This window comes from Temnothorax americanus, unplaced genomic scaffold (assembly GCF_048541705.1).
Source record: "Temnothorax americanus isolate GAGA-0224 unplaced genomic scaffold, ASM4854170v1 Scaffold168, whole genome shotgun sequence".
Taxonomy (NCBI): Eukaryota; Metazoa; Arthropoda; class Insecta; order Hymenoptera; family Formicidae; genus Temnothorax; species Temnothorax americanus.
The window spans coordinates 99,459-114,122 of NW_027509305.1; the positions used below are offsets into that span (position 1 = coordinate 99,459).

Sequence of the window (14,664 nt, forward strand, 5' to 3'; positions counted from 1 at the left end):
CCTATACTGCATAATTACCAAAATTTCTTCTATAAAAACAATTTTTTAATATTTTATGATAAATTAATTTTTTTTTTGATAATTAAATTAATGAAGTTATAATAATTTACTTTTATATGTGCATTAGTATTATGTGTATTGTTTCATACAATTTTCTTTATTATTTGTATTATATCAAATACTATTAATCTATAAGTGATCACAAATCTGTATACTTATTTCATGTACTTTACATGTTGTGTCATGTACTTCACATATATTTCAAAAGTTTTACTTTTAATTATAAATAACTATACTGTCAAAACAATTTTAATGTGATTTCTTTTGTATATAATTTCTATAGAGCTCTTAAAATAGCTAAGTTAATTGTAAAGAAATTCTTAAAGCACATTTAATCCAAATAAAATTCACATGCGCTCATATAGAAGCTTCTAGTGCAAAGAATTTCAAAAAATTCGATCTGCTTATTTAAAGCGTTCAGTGTTCATGCGTCACTATGTTGTCTGGAGCAAAAAGGAGCGCTATATATTTCTTCGTACACCGTGTAATCGGTCTACTTTCAGGTCGAGGACAGACTCGGTAAGATCGAAGTCTCCGTTGACGGCATCGCCAGCATCACCGGGTCCGTTGTCGAATTCCTTGCACGGTAGTTTCCACGGCAGTCTAGGAAGCGATGGCATGTCTTGCAGCAGCGCTAGATCTTCCTCGGCCTCTCCCGATTCCGCAAGATATTCGTCCTCACAGGTATTGACATCTATTGCAATGTATTAGCCACTAATATTCCGAAGAGCCAAAAAACGCAATGAAAATTTGAAGTTACGAAAATTCGAGATAAACGGAATATGCAGAGTTTTAAAATAATTTTAATGGACAAAAAAACCAATGTTCCACAATTTTAAAATTCTAATCTTAAAAATTCTTATTTCAAATTTTTATTATCTAAACCCTCAAGATTATATTATGTAAACTCTCGCAAAAGAGAAAAATCTAAAGTTAAAAAATCTGAAAAACTTAAAAACGGTAATATTATCACATAGATGGTCTAGCACGTTAAGACGACAGAAATCTTCTTAGTATATCTTCACATAAATGCACAACGCAAACGCTTACGTTGCGCATAAATAAAGGAAAGATAGTATCACAATGCAAATTGCTGATCGTGCTAACAATATTGCAACGCAACGTAATCGTGCTACTTGTACTACGTGATCTAAACGCGTCTAAAATGTTATACTTTGTAAGAGTCTAGATTTACATCATAAATAAATTTTCTTTCTCGGGAAGATAAATCGCATTGCGATAAAAAGCATGTAGAAATAAATCTATGTAGAAATAAATATAGTTGTTTTTGTCAGATTCTTGATATTTTTTTTGTTAACAATTTTATAGGATTAGCAATACTGGATAAGTTTAAAAAGGAATCGACATATTTACCTATTGTACGTAAGAAGATGTTCATGTACATATAATTAGAGGCAAAAATGCTAATTGATTTATAAACTTATAGACTATCTCTTCGGTAGCTAATTTTTCATTGATCGATCTACCTGTAATATCTCTTTATGTCAAGAGTCTTTGGGTTTCAACCTACTTGGTAAATTAGCCAGTTGGAAAGCGTAACTCTTCGACTTTGCGTGCAGTGTGAAAGGAGCCTAAACATCATGTGCTTTGCGGAAAGGTGCATTGCCACCCGCGATGACTCAGGATCGCTCCTTTTTCGAGAGTCACCGTTTACACTGCTCGAATGACCGGTAGATCATTCGGATACGATCGTCCGGCGATCTCACGCGATGACTATTATAATCCGTCAAAAATTCAAATTGCATTTTGCGCATTTGCGGAACCAATTTTTCCGCTCTATTTTCCACCCGCGCGTGTCGTCGCGTTCTCATTCGCTGGACTTATTCTTCATATACGCGCGGGATGTTTTTGCACTTACGCTAATGGCCTTGCTCACAAAACGGCCAGACGATTTGTAGCGCGAACTGATGTATATTCATCAAAGAGCGAGCTCAATAACCGCTAAGTTTTTAGCCGACTATCTGGCACTAATAACTAGCAATTGTAGGAACTTGTTTGAATTTTGTTTAAGCTAGCAGTTTCTCCTCCTTTCGTTTCTTCTACAAATGCTCTATTTATATATATATATATATATATTGTTATGCCGCGTTGCCGATTGGTGACGGCTTACGGCAAAACGTTTATTATTTTTGGGATCTCTTGACCTTACGAGTTGGGACTCGGTAGGCACAGGCGGGCAGATTAGGAAGCGGTCGGGTTCGCAGGTGAAACAAGGTGTAGGCGTCGTTAAATGAACTTCACTTCGTTTTACTTTATATTGGAGCTATATTTCAGCGCTCCTGTTACACTCACTAACTTACACTTGTAGTTGCCTTTCACAATTATTATATCTCGCTCGCGCTTTGTTATAATTTAGAACTTCGCGACACGGCTTACGGGAACGGTCACGGGCAGAGTCTCCGGTGTATTACTCTCCGTCGCGGCTTCTTCGACGGTCCCTTATATTGCTTTGAGTTATGCCCTGTCGGCACTTTTCCGCCGGGTTCGACGGTCCCCCGAATGAGGTCGGTCAGTGACCGAGCGCATTCGCAATCTCGCTGTACTTCCGCGGTTCCGCGAATGTCAAAATGCGTTGTTGCACATTCTTATGCATATCGCAATAGTTCGATTGACGCGGAAGCTTGATGAACTTCCGCGTCCGCGTCAGCGTAAATTGAGGAGTCTTTCGAAAGACAATTTCCTCGAAGTCTTTCGAAAGACTATTCTATAATTTTATTATAAATAATTTAATAATTACCCGTTGTAATTTTAGATTACAACAATATATATATATATATATAAATAAATATATATACATATATATATATATATATATATAATAAAATTGGCACTTATATATATATATATATATATATATATATATATATATATATATATATATATATATATATATATATATATGTCAATTTTATATATTTTTTTAAAGAAATTTTTAAAGATTATTTGGCATCACGGTCTTATATTATTTACTTAATCGTCCAATATTGCTTACTTTTTTTTATCAATTTATTAAGTCACCGCCTACGTGCAAATTATAGGCAATTAAACAGATGATTGTCGAGAAACTCTGAAGCTATCGTCAGTCTGAGTTCCACGATAATTATCGCTGTTTCCGATTGCGATCTCTAATTTAATCATTGGAGTTATATATTTTAAAAAGTTATTTCTTCATTACTTATACCTTATAGTCATATACTACACTCGGTAAATTTTCTCAGCAAGTAAGAGAAATTTAACGAGTGGTCACGTAAACGGAAGTGCGAATAGAAGTTTATCTATGGGCATCCTAATCGCGTAGCAGATAATCGTGATCTTATAGGACGATGGGAAATCGTTTCTGCCGGTTAGTTTTTTCCTGTAGATGGTTTCGCGTTTAAGTTATTAAGGACACTGGCTTTTACCATTTACATCGTCGTATTGCTTACCATGCATTTGCTTTGTTGGCATTGTACTCAATTTGCAATTAAACGATAACATTTGCATTTTTTCTGATTTTTTGAAGTCCTCAAAATCTTGTGGGGAGATACATATAATAATACTATTGACATATTGATAAATATTGTTTAATTAAAAAAAAAATAGATTTGACATTTACAAATGTTTAGATTATAAACCTTTACATTTTTTAAACCTAAGATATAAATAAATTTAATCTAAAGCTTTAATGCAATGTTTGAAAAATGCAAAACGCAGTTTGACTATAATAAAATGTAATTTATGTCTAACTATGATCTTATATACTTATAGATTTTAATAACAAATCTGCGGATTTATTATTTGATCTAAATCTGTTATACGATGCTCTCTTTCTATATGTTGTAGATAACAAAGATTGATACGCGTAAACCATCTGTGCGCAGATCGGGACCACCGAAGGAATTTATTAACGTCTGCCTCGATACGCATAATTTCTACCGATCGCGGCATGGAGTACCGCCGATACGACTCAGCAAGCAGGTTACTGTCGATCTTTCTTTTGCAATAAAATTGTAATAAAGTCGCAGCCCTCACCGAGCAACTTCCGAGAAACAAGGAAACCTGATTTTTTTATGCTTGCTTCGTTCTCGGAAGCGTGGAGGGATCTCTGCTGACAACTTTAACGGGAAACGATAAATAACGGTGTTGGTTTAATTTCAGCTGTGCAAGACAAGTCAAGACTGGGCTAACATATTGGCGGCTAGAGGTAGATTAGAACACAGGGCGAACATTGACTATGGAGAGAATCTCTATTGCATGTGGAGCTCCAATCCAAAGACTATTATCGGAGGCGAAGAACCGGTGAATGAATGGTAAGGTTATAATTATCGCGTATATATTTATTGTTAATGTATATATTATATTATATATTATATTACATATTATGTTATGGTTGCCACATTATATTATAATATTGAAGTCATAATGATGGAAAAAAATATTGTTCTTCTTTAATATATTTACATTTTCATCAACAGAAGATAAAAATCTATTAATTTTTAAATTATTATTTTAAGTATTTAATTACATTTGATTCATGTTGAATTGTCTGATGTCAACTGCTTCTTGTATTTAAAACTAACAGATTAAAATTTTTGTGCAGAATATATTTAATACATAAAAATTTGCATCACAGATAAATCTTTATTAATATAATATAAGATAATTATATTGTTTCTATTTAAGTATAATATGTTGGAATTTTTACCTGTTGTAGGTATGTTGAAGAAGCTCAGCATCAATACGGAAAGGAGCCTACAACACTGAAGACTGGTCATTTTACACAAGTGATCTGGAGGGACAGTACTGAGTTAGGGGTGGGAATGGCTAGAAATCGAAATGGCGAGGTTTATGTTGTCTGTAATTACAATCCCGCTGGGAATTTCTTAGGCAGTTTCACAGAAAATGTTCTTCCACCCGTGGATCCTGCAAAACGGATTAATTTTACCGACCTAAAACAACACTATATAGACGAGCAAACGTGGCGGCAAGAGGCATTATTGGTTCATAATGAATATCGAAGAAAACATCGAGTACCAGATTTAAGATTAAATCCGGAATTAACAGCCGCTGCCAAGGTTTCAGAATATACAATATTATTATAAATTTTATAATTTTATCTGCAATGTATTTTAAATACAACTGACTAAAAATTGTAGCAAATAGCGTAAAAATCAGATGTTATGCATGTTTATTTATCCGTAGGCCTGGGCAAACACGTTGCTAAACACAAATAAACTGATACCTCAATCGTCGTCTCCGTACGGCGAAAACATTTATTCAATGCAGTGTTCCGATCCTAAACTGATCGTTTCTGCACGTGAAGTCATATCAAAGTGGTATTCCGAGAAGAAAGAACATAAATTTGGCATTGAGCCGAAAGTTCTCAACACATGTACGTATCGTATTATTTCCATGTATTTTAATATTATCTCAAGTTCAATAACGAAGTAGGAAAGTTAATGGAATGAAAATATATAAAACAGAAATTGTGCAAAACAGATAAAAAAATCAATTCCAAAAAAAAGAATTAATTGATTTAATTTCATATTTATTTTGCTATAATAAAATTTGTATATTAATATTTATCGTAATTATATATATTAACTTATTTAACAATTATTTATGTTGTAAAAAATAAAATGTTTAAAAAACTTAAAAATTGTGACAAAATTATAATTAAAATATGCTCGCAATAATATTATTTATTTTTACAGGCCATTTTACGCAAATTGTCTGGAAAAACACAACCGAAATGGGTATTGCTATGGCTAAACGGGATGGTACATGTGTCGTGGTAGCATGTTACCATCCGAGAGGTAATATAGTAGGACAATTCACTGAAAATGTACTGAAGCCTATAAAGGGCGTTTGTTAGCCGGACTCATTTCTATTGATAATGCATTTAAATCCTGTATTTATGTATTGTGCAGAAGATCGAAGTATACGCGTAGTAAATGTACTGTATATACACTTGTGCATATTATACGTATAATAAACATTCCACGTACATATATTTATAACTTCTTGACTTTATTATTTTCAGTATCCTTTATCTTCAGCAAATAGTAATAAGAAGTTAATTTTTACAATAAAATAATGGATCATCTGTCAGAAGTTAAAATAATTATCTACTTTTTGAGCTTTCAACGTAAATATATATTTTATTATAATAAAATTTTTAATTTAATATAATTTTATAAATATATAATTATACAAAAGAAGTGAAAGGGAAGGAATGTTTTTTATAAACGGAATGAAAGCGGTAGAAAAGAAAAAATCAAATAAATATTTTATGCATTATAATATTAAATTATACTCAATCTAAAAAAATAATTAATTAGTAAAAATTTAGTTATTAATATTAATTATTAATTAATAAAGCTTTAAAAGCAATTAAAAGTAATTATTTCTTCTGGAATGTTGCGTTTTCTCATGCTTCTGATTTCCAATTTTTGAAAATGTCAATATTTTACACTTCAAAATTTTAGTTTTTTTATGCATGAGCTAAATAAATTTTGCACAAAAACATTAGCGGTAATTCTGATTAATATAACATAATTACCAAGATAGAACTGTTTTTAATAACACATACAGATATTATCGAAAAACGCTCTCTTCACTGCTTTATATATAATAATTTATTTATAATAAATTTACATCGCACGCATCGCGTTACAACGTCGCATATTGTATATCTTTTTTTTATGTATACATATAGATACACATTCTCTCTCTTTCTCTCTGCTTTCTGCTTTTATTATTTTACATTACGTACAGCCGTTTACAATTGTATTTGTGTGGTCGAGAAATGCTTAATTATTTAAATCTTATTGTAAGAACCAGCTGGACACTTCTGTAAGACTCACGCCATTATCGAAGAGAGCTCATTCGAAGTGCACCAAGCTCTTGCTTAGACTTTCGAAGGAACTTGTGTGATATCTGGTGCAACCGCGAGAAAATACATGAGCCTCTCTTCAAGTTGGAAAACAAATTCGCGCTTTCAAATATGGTCACTTCTAATCAGTAAACTGATATAGTATGGCGAAATAATCATAATTAAGACGCGTAAGAAAGTGAATAAATGTTATTAAAAACGGTGTAATTTAATCACTTTTTGAAAACAAAACACGTATTTATCTTTATTTCAATTTGTGAATAATATGTGATTAATTTTAAGCATATCTTTAAAGACAAGTGAACACGCTGCATAAAATATTTGCCTAAATATTGATAAAGAAGTATACATATATTCATTAAAATTAAACATACGTCGTTACAATCATGCGAGAATCGTGAGAGAAAAGAATAATGGTCCGCATTTTCACCATATATTTATTATTAAACTAATATCTAATTAATTGTTGAGTGGTTATTTGATTTTCATGTTATATTGATTAAAGGCGATATGGATGTTAAGTGAGCAGTGTCAAGAATTCAGAAATAATATAATCAATCTAAATACCGCATTAAATTTAGGAGAAAATACGAACCAAATCATGTGGCTGTAGGAGATATATTAAAATTATCAGGAGAACCAGGTTAGTATAAATATACTATTTCGCGAAAAATTAAAATTTGAAAACGTTTAGAAAACTTACGGATGTACGCTCGATGACGTACTCTTGCGTTATAAAGGCACGAGAACTTTGACAAGCGATTTTATAAACATTAAGAAAAAACTTGTGCTCTTCGAGTTTTACATCACGAATGTGGGACATAATTTCTATAACATCAACACAGCCTTAAATTCCAAACGTGAGTAAAAATTGTCATAAAATTGTTAAGCTCTAACGATGAAAAAGAAATATAATTATTGATGAGTATGGACATAATTAGTATTTAGATTGAACGAGAAAAATGAATATCATAATAATGTATTTTGTCTATTATTAAGAACTTTCATGAAAATTTCGCTACGGGAAAGAAATATAATGAACAATATATTCCCTATAAATAATCGAGTTATTACAGATTAATTAATTACCAATTCTATATACACGCTATCAGTAAAAGTTATGTTTTTAAATACAAATTTTTTCTTTATTCTGCTCGCGCGGATTTTACATCTTTTAATATAATTGAGATGTGATGAGTATATATTTCGAATAGTGTAAAATCAAATGCAATGTTTTGTTTTCCGAAAAATCAAACACGGGTTGCACGCACGATAAATCGTTGTACTTATCCTACCCTGTGCAAGAATTATATGCGCAAGTCCAATTTTTTTATATTGTAAGAAGGGCTTCATGCAAAGTTTCGCGGAATCGATCGCGCCCTCATTCGAGACGTAGATTCGAACAATCTTCCTCGAGAGCAGCAAACACCTTGCGAGAGATCGCCGTGACTTTGCCGCATTAAATATATTGTAACGTGATACTCTATAGATTATTGAATTCAGCTATGAAGAGTCAGGTCACATTATATTCGATTCCTATAATTAACTGTAAGTGTATATATATTCTCCGAATAATTATTTTACTCGCTCTCTGGTAATATCGTAAGGATACGTGAACTTCGATGCATCCCTAGATTTAAATTTATTTCTGCAATTTTACAATGATAATCTTCCTATCAAAATATCTTTCCCACTTAAACAAAAGAAGTTTATATTCCATTACATTGTGTAATTTAAAAGTATTTAGAAATTCAATTGAAACTTTTCTTTAAAGGGAAGGAAAGAGAGTTTCAAGGGAGAGTCTCGAAAACTTGAGCAATAAACTTTTAATTGGAAATAGGAGGCTCCGTAACATGATAAATGACGTTATTTTTGTCTTTACTAATAATTTTAAGATAAAAGCGTGTCAAAACGATAATTCGACTGTACTTGGGCGGCCTTCTCTCTGTTAATACGTACCTCGGTAAAATTATTCAAAATTGCCGAGTTTCTCTAAGTTGATTATTGTTTGAAATGCGATTATCGTGTCCTCATATTCGGAATGCAGAAATCTGTTTTACTTACTATATAAAAAATCCTTCATTATATTTTTCTCTAAAAGATAATTTGCTCATATGATATCTATGTATAAAAGTCTATACGAGATACTGTCGCCGACGAAGGAATCTGCGCTAATCGAAGAGAAAAAAGCTAATAACAGAGAAAAAAGAGTGATACAGAGAAAATAATTTGATTAAATATTTAAACACGCCTGAGCGACTAGATATTGAAAATGGCCGATTTTACTTCAATCAAATAGTAGAATGACGAAAATGCGATAATTCAATGTATACATGATACGATAATTCTGACATTCTCAATCGGATGTGAAGCAAGCCCGAGAGAAAAGAGACATGACGCATTACTTATTATTATATCTTACATTTTGATTTTGTATAGAGCGCATTTAAGATTTGCCTCATATATCTCATCTCGACTGAATGAATTATCGTATTATTTTGACGTTAGAACAGATGGCTAATTTATTCCACGAACCGACTTTTCAGCTCTCAATTTTGTGCTTTGCGCTCTTGAAAATATTTAATTTTTGTTTTTAATTTTTAATTGTTATAATTAAATTAAATTCAAATGATTATAGTTACTGTGTAATATATCGAGTGGACAACACAATTTCTTTTCTAATCTGTAAAAGTAAGGCATTAAAAAATTAATATAATAAAAATTTATTATATTTTATAAATAGTTAATCATGGATTTTTTAAATAACACACAAAAATCAAACAATATTTAATTAATAATTTATAATGTTAATTATAATTAGGGGAGACCGGGGCTAAGCCGACAACGGGGCTAACTTGACACTATTAGGCTTTTTGCCAATTTAAATATATTGTAGAAACTTTCCTTTCCTACTGTAAATGCGTCTTTATGTGCCAGTATTATCATAACGGAATTTGGTAACATTCTGAGTTATAGTGTAATTTTTAACGCGACATAAGCGTTTTTGATAGTAAAAAGTAATTTTTTTGATCTCTCGAAAATGTCTACTCTTTCATCGAGCTTTACTCTTGCAAATCTACCGGTAAGTGATTTTGATGGGAAATTCGATGCTTTATACGAATCCGATAATAATTTTTGCATATTTTCAAAATTTTTATATTTTTGGAATAACAAAAGTAAAAAACGACGTTCGGGGCTAAGTCGACAGGGGCTAAGTCGACACGCTGTTTTATTGCTTCCCAATAATAAACGATGCTTGTAATGCAGCATATGGCCCATGACAAATGTGTGCGCACGTGTAATCGCAAATTTACTTGCATAAATTGTTTTTCAGACATGAGTTCAGATGAAAATAATTGAATGTTCAACAATTTTTGTTCTTATTATTTTCAATGATTGTTTTACTTAATTCCAATTTTTTTTATTTTCTAAATACACGATAAACAAATGTATATTTAGTGTTTCAGACAATAATAAAAAATAAATTCCAGATCAAATTGTGTCGATCAGGCAAAGTGTCGAGTTTACCCCGGCATTTTTCAATTTGAAAATTTGTCTTTGCGTCACTTTTTCTTTCCTGGCGGCAAAACAAAGCGACGTACAGCAAAACTTCCTGAATCAATTTTGTACCTGAAGAAACGCTCTTTAAATATATACTATTGAAAAAAAATTTGCTTAAAAATTTTAATTAAATATTAAAAATTGCCTTTGAAAAAACAGTGTCGGCTTAGCCCCGGTCACCCCTATACAAATATTTTCTTTATTACTGTAAGTATTATTTTATACAATTATTATTTGCGTTGCAAACGTTTAACGTTATATTAGAATGCTTATACATGTTGAAAATTCATAAAATAGAAATAGTAATCTAAAGAAGTTAGAAAATTGTTTCGTGGAATAGATTTCTGTCCGCGCATTTAATAGCACCGAATTGACTAGAGTTAATGAAAGCAAGCAGATAGTCGATAAAATGACTCGATTGGTCGAAGAAAAGTGTAAATTGGTCAACGAACGATTGCATTTGGCTGTGAGCGTCACATTGGCGGCGCCACATCAAAGATTAGATCTTATTGTGACCCGTTGCACCAATCTGGTTAACATGTAGTGTATATTTATATCTTGCCCAGAGACAACACTTTATCTCTCATTTATCTTTCAAGTACTTTTTTAAAAATCTTTCGGACATTCTTTAATTTTATACAAATTTGGTATCCTATCCTATTAACATTAGCATACGATAATATGGCAATCTAGATAAAAATCAGAAAAACGTCGTTTACATTTAGATAACTATAATCCAGTCGGTGCAACTTGTCTTGAGTCGCGAATGACGATTCAAATTCAACTAACTAATTGTACGAATTGTTGAATTATCAAGCAAGAACAATTGCATTCACTCGCTAACGATAACTGACATTTGGGACAATACCCACGATACACGGAAATTAATACGAGAGTAAATTAAGTAGAAGAAGAAGAAGAAGGTAAGGTAATATATAGTAGTAATAGTTTTCGTGCAATTCATTTGCGATCGATTCTCGTCTATCACGTAATTTTTATGATATACGATTCTTGTCTATATTGGTTTGAAATATCGGCCGTAAATCGGCGTCGTCACGAAAATCGACAATCGTCTTGCGATTCGATATTAAAATCCATTAACGATTTATTAGCCGCCGCGAAAAGTCATGATATAATATACGCGCGTGTTTTAAGCACTTAAATCTTTCTAAAATACTCTTTCTCCTATTTACGTAGGATATAATAATGATTTCCGCGTGTGCGGCACTTTCGCGTGATATGAATAAAATGGTCATACATCGTATATCTCTACAATATATATTATATATATATATATATATATATATATATATATATATAAATAATAGACTTTTTTTTTTCTCGCCGTAAATTTTCTCTCTATTATAAAATTATTCACGCTCGACCGCTGAGCGCGACGCTAGGTAAGAATCGAGGAGTACGTTATAGAACATTTCTGTTGTATTCTCGTTTTGTATTTCGAGAATGTACGAAGTAGACGACGGACAAGCATATTTATTATAAATCGTGATTTTAGTTTAGAAATTACTAATTGTAAATATAATTATATAAATTAAGAAATTAATTTTTTAATTAACTCTAGAACGCCACACTATAAGGTGTACCATGCTTGTTATTGAAATGCGTTTTTATATCGTTTTTATATAATAAAAGTAAAGGGGGTGTAATATTAGAGGGTAAAAATTTCTATTTCCCTTTTATAACTTTCCATGCTGCACAACCTTCTCAGTTTAGTTAGTTTGGTGAATGTCGGTCGGGGACGCCATTGAAATTAGCATTGTATATACTACATCCAAGATTAAGTATTATTTTTTTAAAGAAATAATTGTTTCCATTTTTCGAAGAGTCATTAATTGATGGTTGAAAATAGCTTGGTGTAATACACTCAGTGAAATCGGGACTCGCAAGCGTTCTAGGGTTAATTTAGTTTCTTTCTCTCGTCAAAGAAAAACATAAAAAGACATGAAAAATAAATACAATTTACAATTTCCAACTTAAACAAAGCATTTTTCAAATTCCAAATTAATTCTATAAATAAAAAAGTGATATTAATCCGCAGTATAATAATTGGTATTTGTGTAATTGTACGCTTAAATCGCAGGTGATTCAAAATATATGCTCGTCAGTCGTAAAGCACTTTTCTTACGTACCATTTTGCATTAATTTTATACGATTTACTGCCTAACGAATGAAGTCATAAATACGGATGACGGTATGCTAGAGGCGACCTAGAGAGCAAAACGTTTTAAGAACGTAACTACTACTGCAATGGTATGAATTATAAAAGTAAGGAATAACTAAAATCTGAAGCTCGTAACATAGTTACATCGCCCTCTATAACAAAATAACGCATATTAGTTTCTGATGCGATTCTTCATTCAAAAATCGTGGTAACATTGAAATTTCCAACGAGGTCCTTCATAAATAGAAAGCACACTCTTCAGAGGATCAATGGGTCTAACGTATCACAGTTACGATTTCATATACCTGCGTTTAGGTCCATGAACTGTCATAAATCGCATCATCTTGAAGCGAAAACAAAAGTATTATCATAAAATGGAGTGCGAGTAATTCAACAATATTAATATAAAATAAAAGAGTGTTTAATTTAAATCATGATTTTATAAAAATTTATCTTTGTAAATATCAACAATAAATAATCAATATAAAATTAAATACTTGAAATATTAATATCAACGAATTGCATTAATAATTTTGAGTTATTTACTTGCAATAAAAAATTTAAAATTTATGTATTTTACATTTGAGGACTGTGAGAACTATAAGAAGAATGATATAGAAACCAATTCTACAGATTCGGAACTAACAATAAGTGAAACTTGTTGAAGTAATATCATCTCAACTTACTTTACCTATTGCAAAATATTCTCTGACACTCGCAATAATTATCAGTCCGATGTTAATTTTATCGAAACACCTTGCTCTCCAGCCGTCTCATCCATCCGGCTTGGTCAGTCCCACGAAATACGTTGCTCAAAAAATATCCTCCGTCGATCCGTTATGATCGTAAGGATGTCGATCTTGATGTCGCCCAGCCCTAAATGCCATGTGGGAACGCTACAGCCACTTATTTCGTGTCACGCCGGAGAGCCTGCGTCCCCACATTAGGTTATATCATACTATTGTCCCCTGTATGTGCTGTGGATCTTGTGTGGTACCTTGCATCTGCGGCGACGGGCAGGGTGAGCCCATCGGGCATTGAAGGGAAGGTGAATCGTAGAGACCGCCTAAAGAGCCGCCGAGGCCCGCGCCGAGACTAGGTCCCAAGGCCGCGTTAAGTTCCGGCATGGAAGGTAGACCCACGTCGAGAATGCCGGTATTACTAGCACCGCCGCCAGCCTGCGAGCCCTCTTCCGGTGGCGTCACCTCCAGGCCGATCGAGCCGTTCAAAGCAATCTTGATCGAGTTGTGGTTGGAGGGATGTGAAAGCGCACCCAGACCGATGTCCTCCAGGCTACTCTTTCGCCTGGTCGTCATCGTCAGACCCTGCCTCAGGGAATTGCTACGTCGCAGCAGGATATCGTCGACGACCCGCAACGAGTTGGAGCGACCGCGCAGAGTGCCGGCTACGGTAGGGCTATCGGGTAGAGACAGTGAATTCGACTTGGTCGTGCCTAAGGGTGGTGCTCTGGCCAAACCGATGCTGGAACCGCGACGATTGCCCGGACCACCAATCTGTAAACCCGCGGCTGCGACCGCCGCGCTCATCTGGGATACCAGTTGCGCCGAGCAGAAGCTGATGTTGCTCTTTCGCCGGGAGTTGTGCCGTTCGAAGGTCTTCTGCGCGGAGAACGGGCTGGGCCGCACCAAATAAACAATGTCGCCTTCCTCGAGTTTCAGATCGCAGCTCGGGTTGATGATCACGTAGGACAGGCTGTTACGCTTCTCCGATACGTCGTCGTAGTCCGCGACCGGCAGATTCAGCGATTCCATCCGCGAGCGCACCAGGTTTGCGATCTCCGCCCGTTCAATCTGCTGCGCGTGGTTGTCACGTGCCTCGTCGCCAAGACTCACCGAATACTGCCGGTATATGAAAGAAAGACGATATATTATTAGCATAAATCTGCATTCACTGAGAGATATTCTGTTGTGACGATCAATAATATCAACGAGGTGACCTGAATAAC

General features: G+C 33.5%; 2 protein-coding genes across 11 annotated transcripts in view; one reads left to right on the forward strand and one right to left on the reverse strand.

The window, feature by feature from the left end:
- The window catches only part of LOC143895741 (uncharacterized), a 58,232-nt gene extending 52,152 nt beyond the window's left edge, over positions 1 to 6,080 (forward strand). For all 5 annotated transcript variants that reach the window (XM_077403075.1, XM_077403071.1, XM_077403072.1 and 2 more), the window contains 6 exons: positions 564 to 744; positions 3,904 to 4,038; positions 4,219 to 4,370; positions 4,775 to 5,135; positions 5,263 to 5,452; positions 5,775 to 6,080. In XM_077403075.1, coding sequence (XP_077259201.1) covers positions 564 to 744; positions 3,904 to 4,038; positions 4,219 to 4,370; positions 4,775 to 5,135; positions 5,263 to 5,452; positions 5,775 to 5,935 — 1,180 coding nt within the window. In that variant the 3' untranslated portion in view covers positions 5,936 to 6,080. The remainder of the gene's footprint in view (positions 1 to 563; positions 745 to 3,903; positions 4,039 to 4,218; positions 4,371 to 4,774; positions 5,136 to 5,262; positions 5,453 to 5,774) is intronic.
- A 538-nt stretch (positions 6,081 to 6,618) lies between these two features.
- Slo2 (slowpoke 2) overlaps positions 6,619 to 14,664 on the reverse strand; it is a 62,255-nt gene continuing 54,209 nt past the window's right edge. For 4 of the 6 annotated variants that reach the window (XM_077403070.1, XM_077403068.1, XM_077403069.1 and 1 more), the window contains one exon: positions 6,619 to 14,557. In XM_077403070.1, coding sequence (XP_077259196.1) covers positions 13,652 to 14,557 — 906 coding nt within the window. In that variant the 3' untranslated portion in view covers positions 6,619 to 13,651. The remainder of the gene's footprint in view (positions 14,558 to 14,664) is intronic. The other 2 variants (XR_013256433.1, XR_013256434.1) reach the window with 2 other exon arrangements.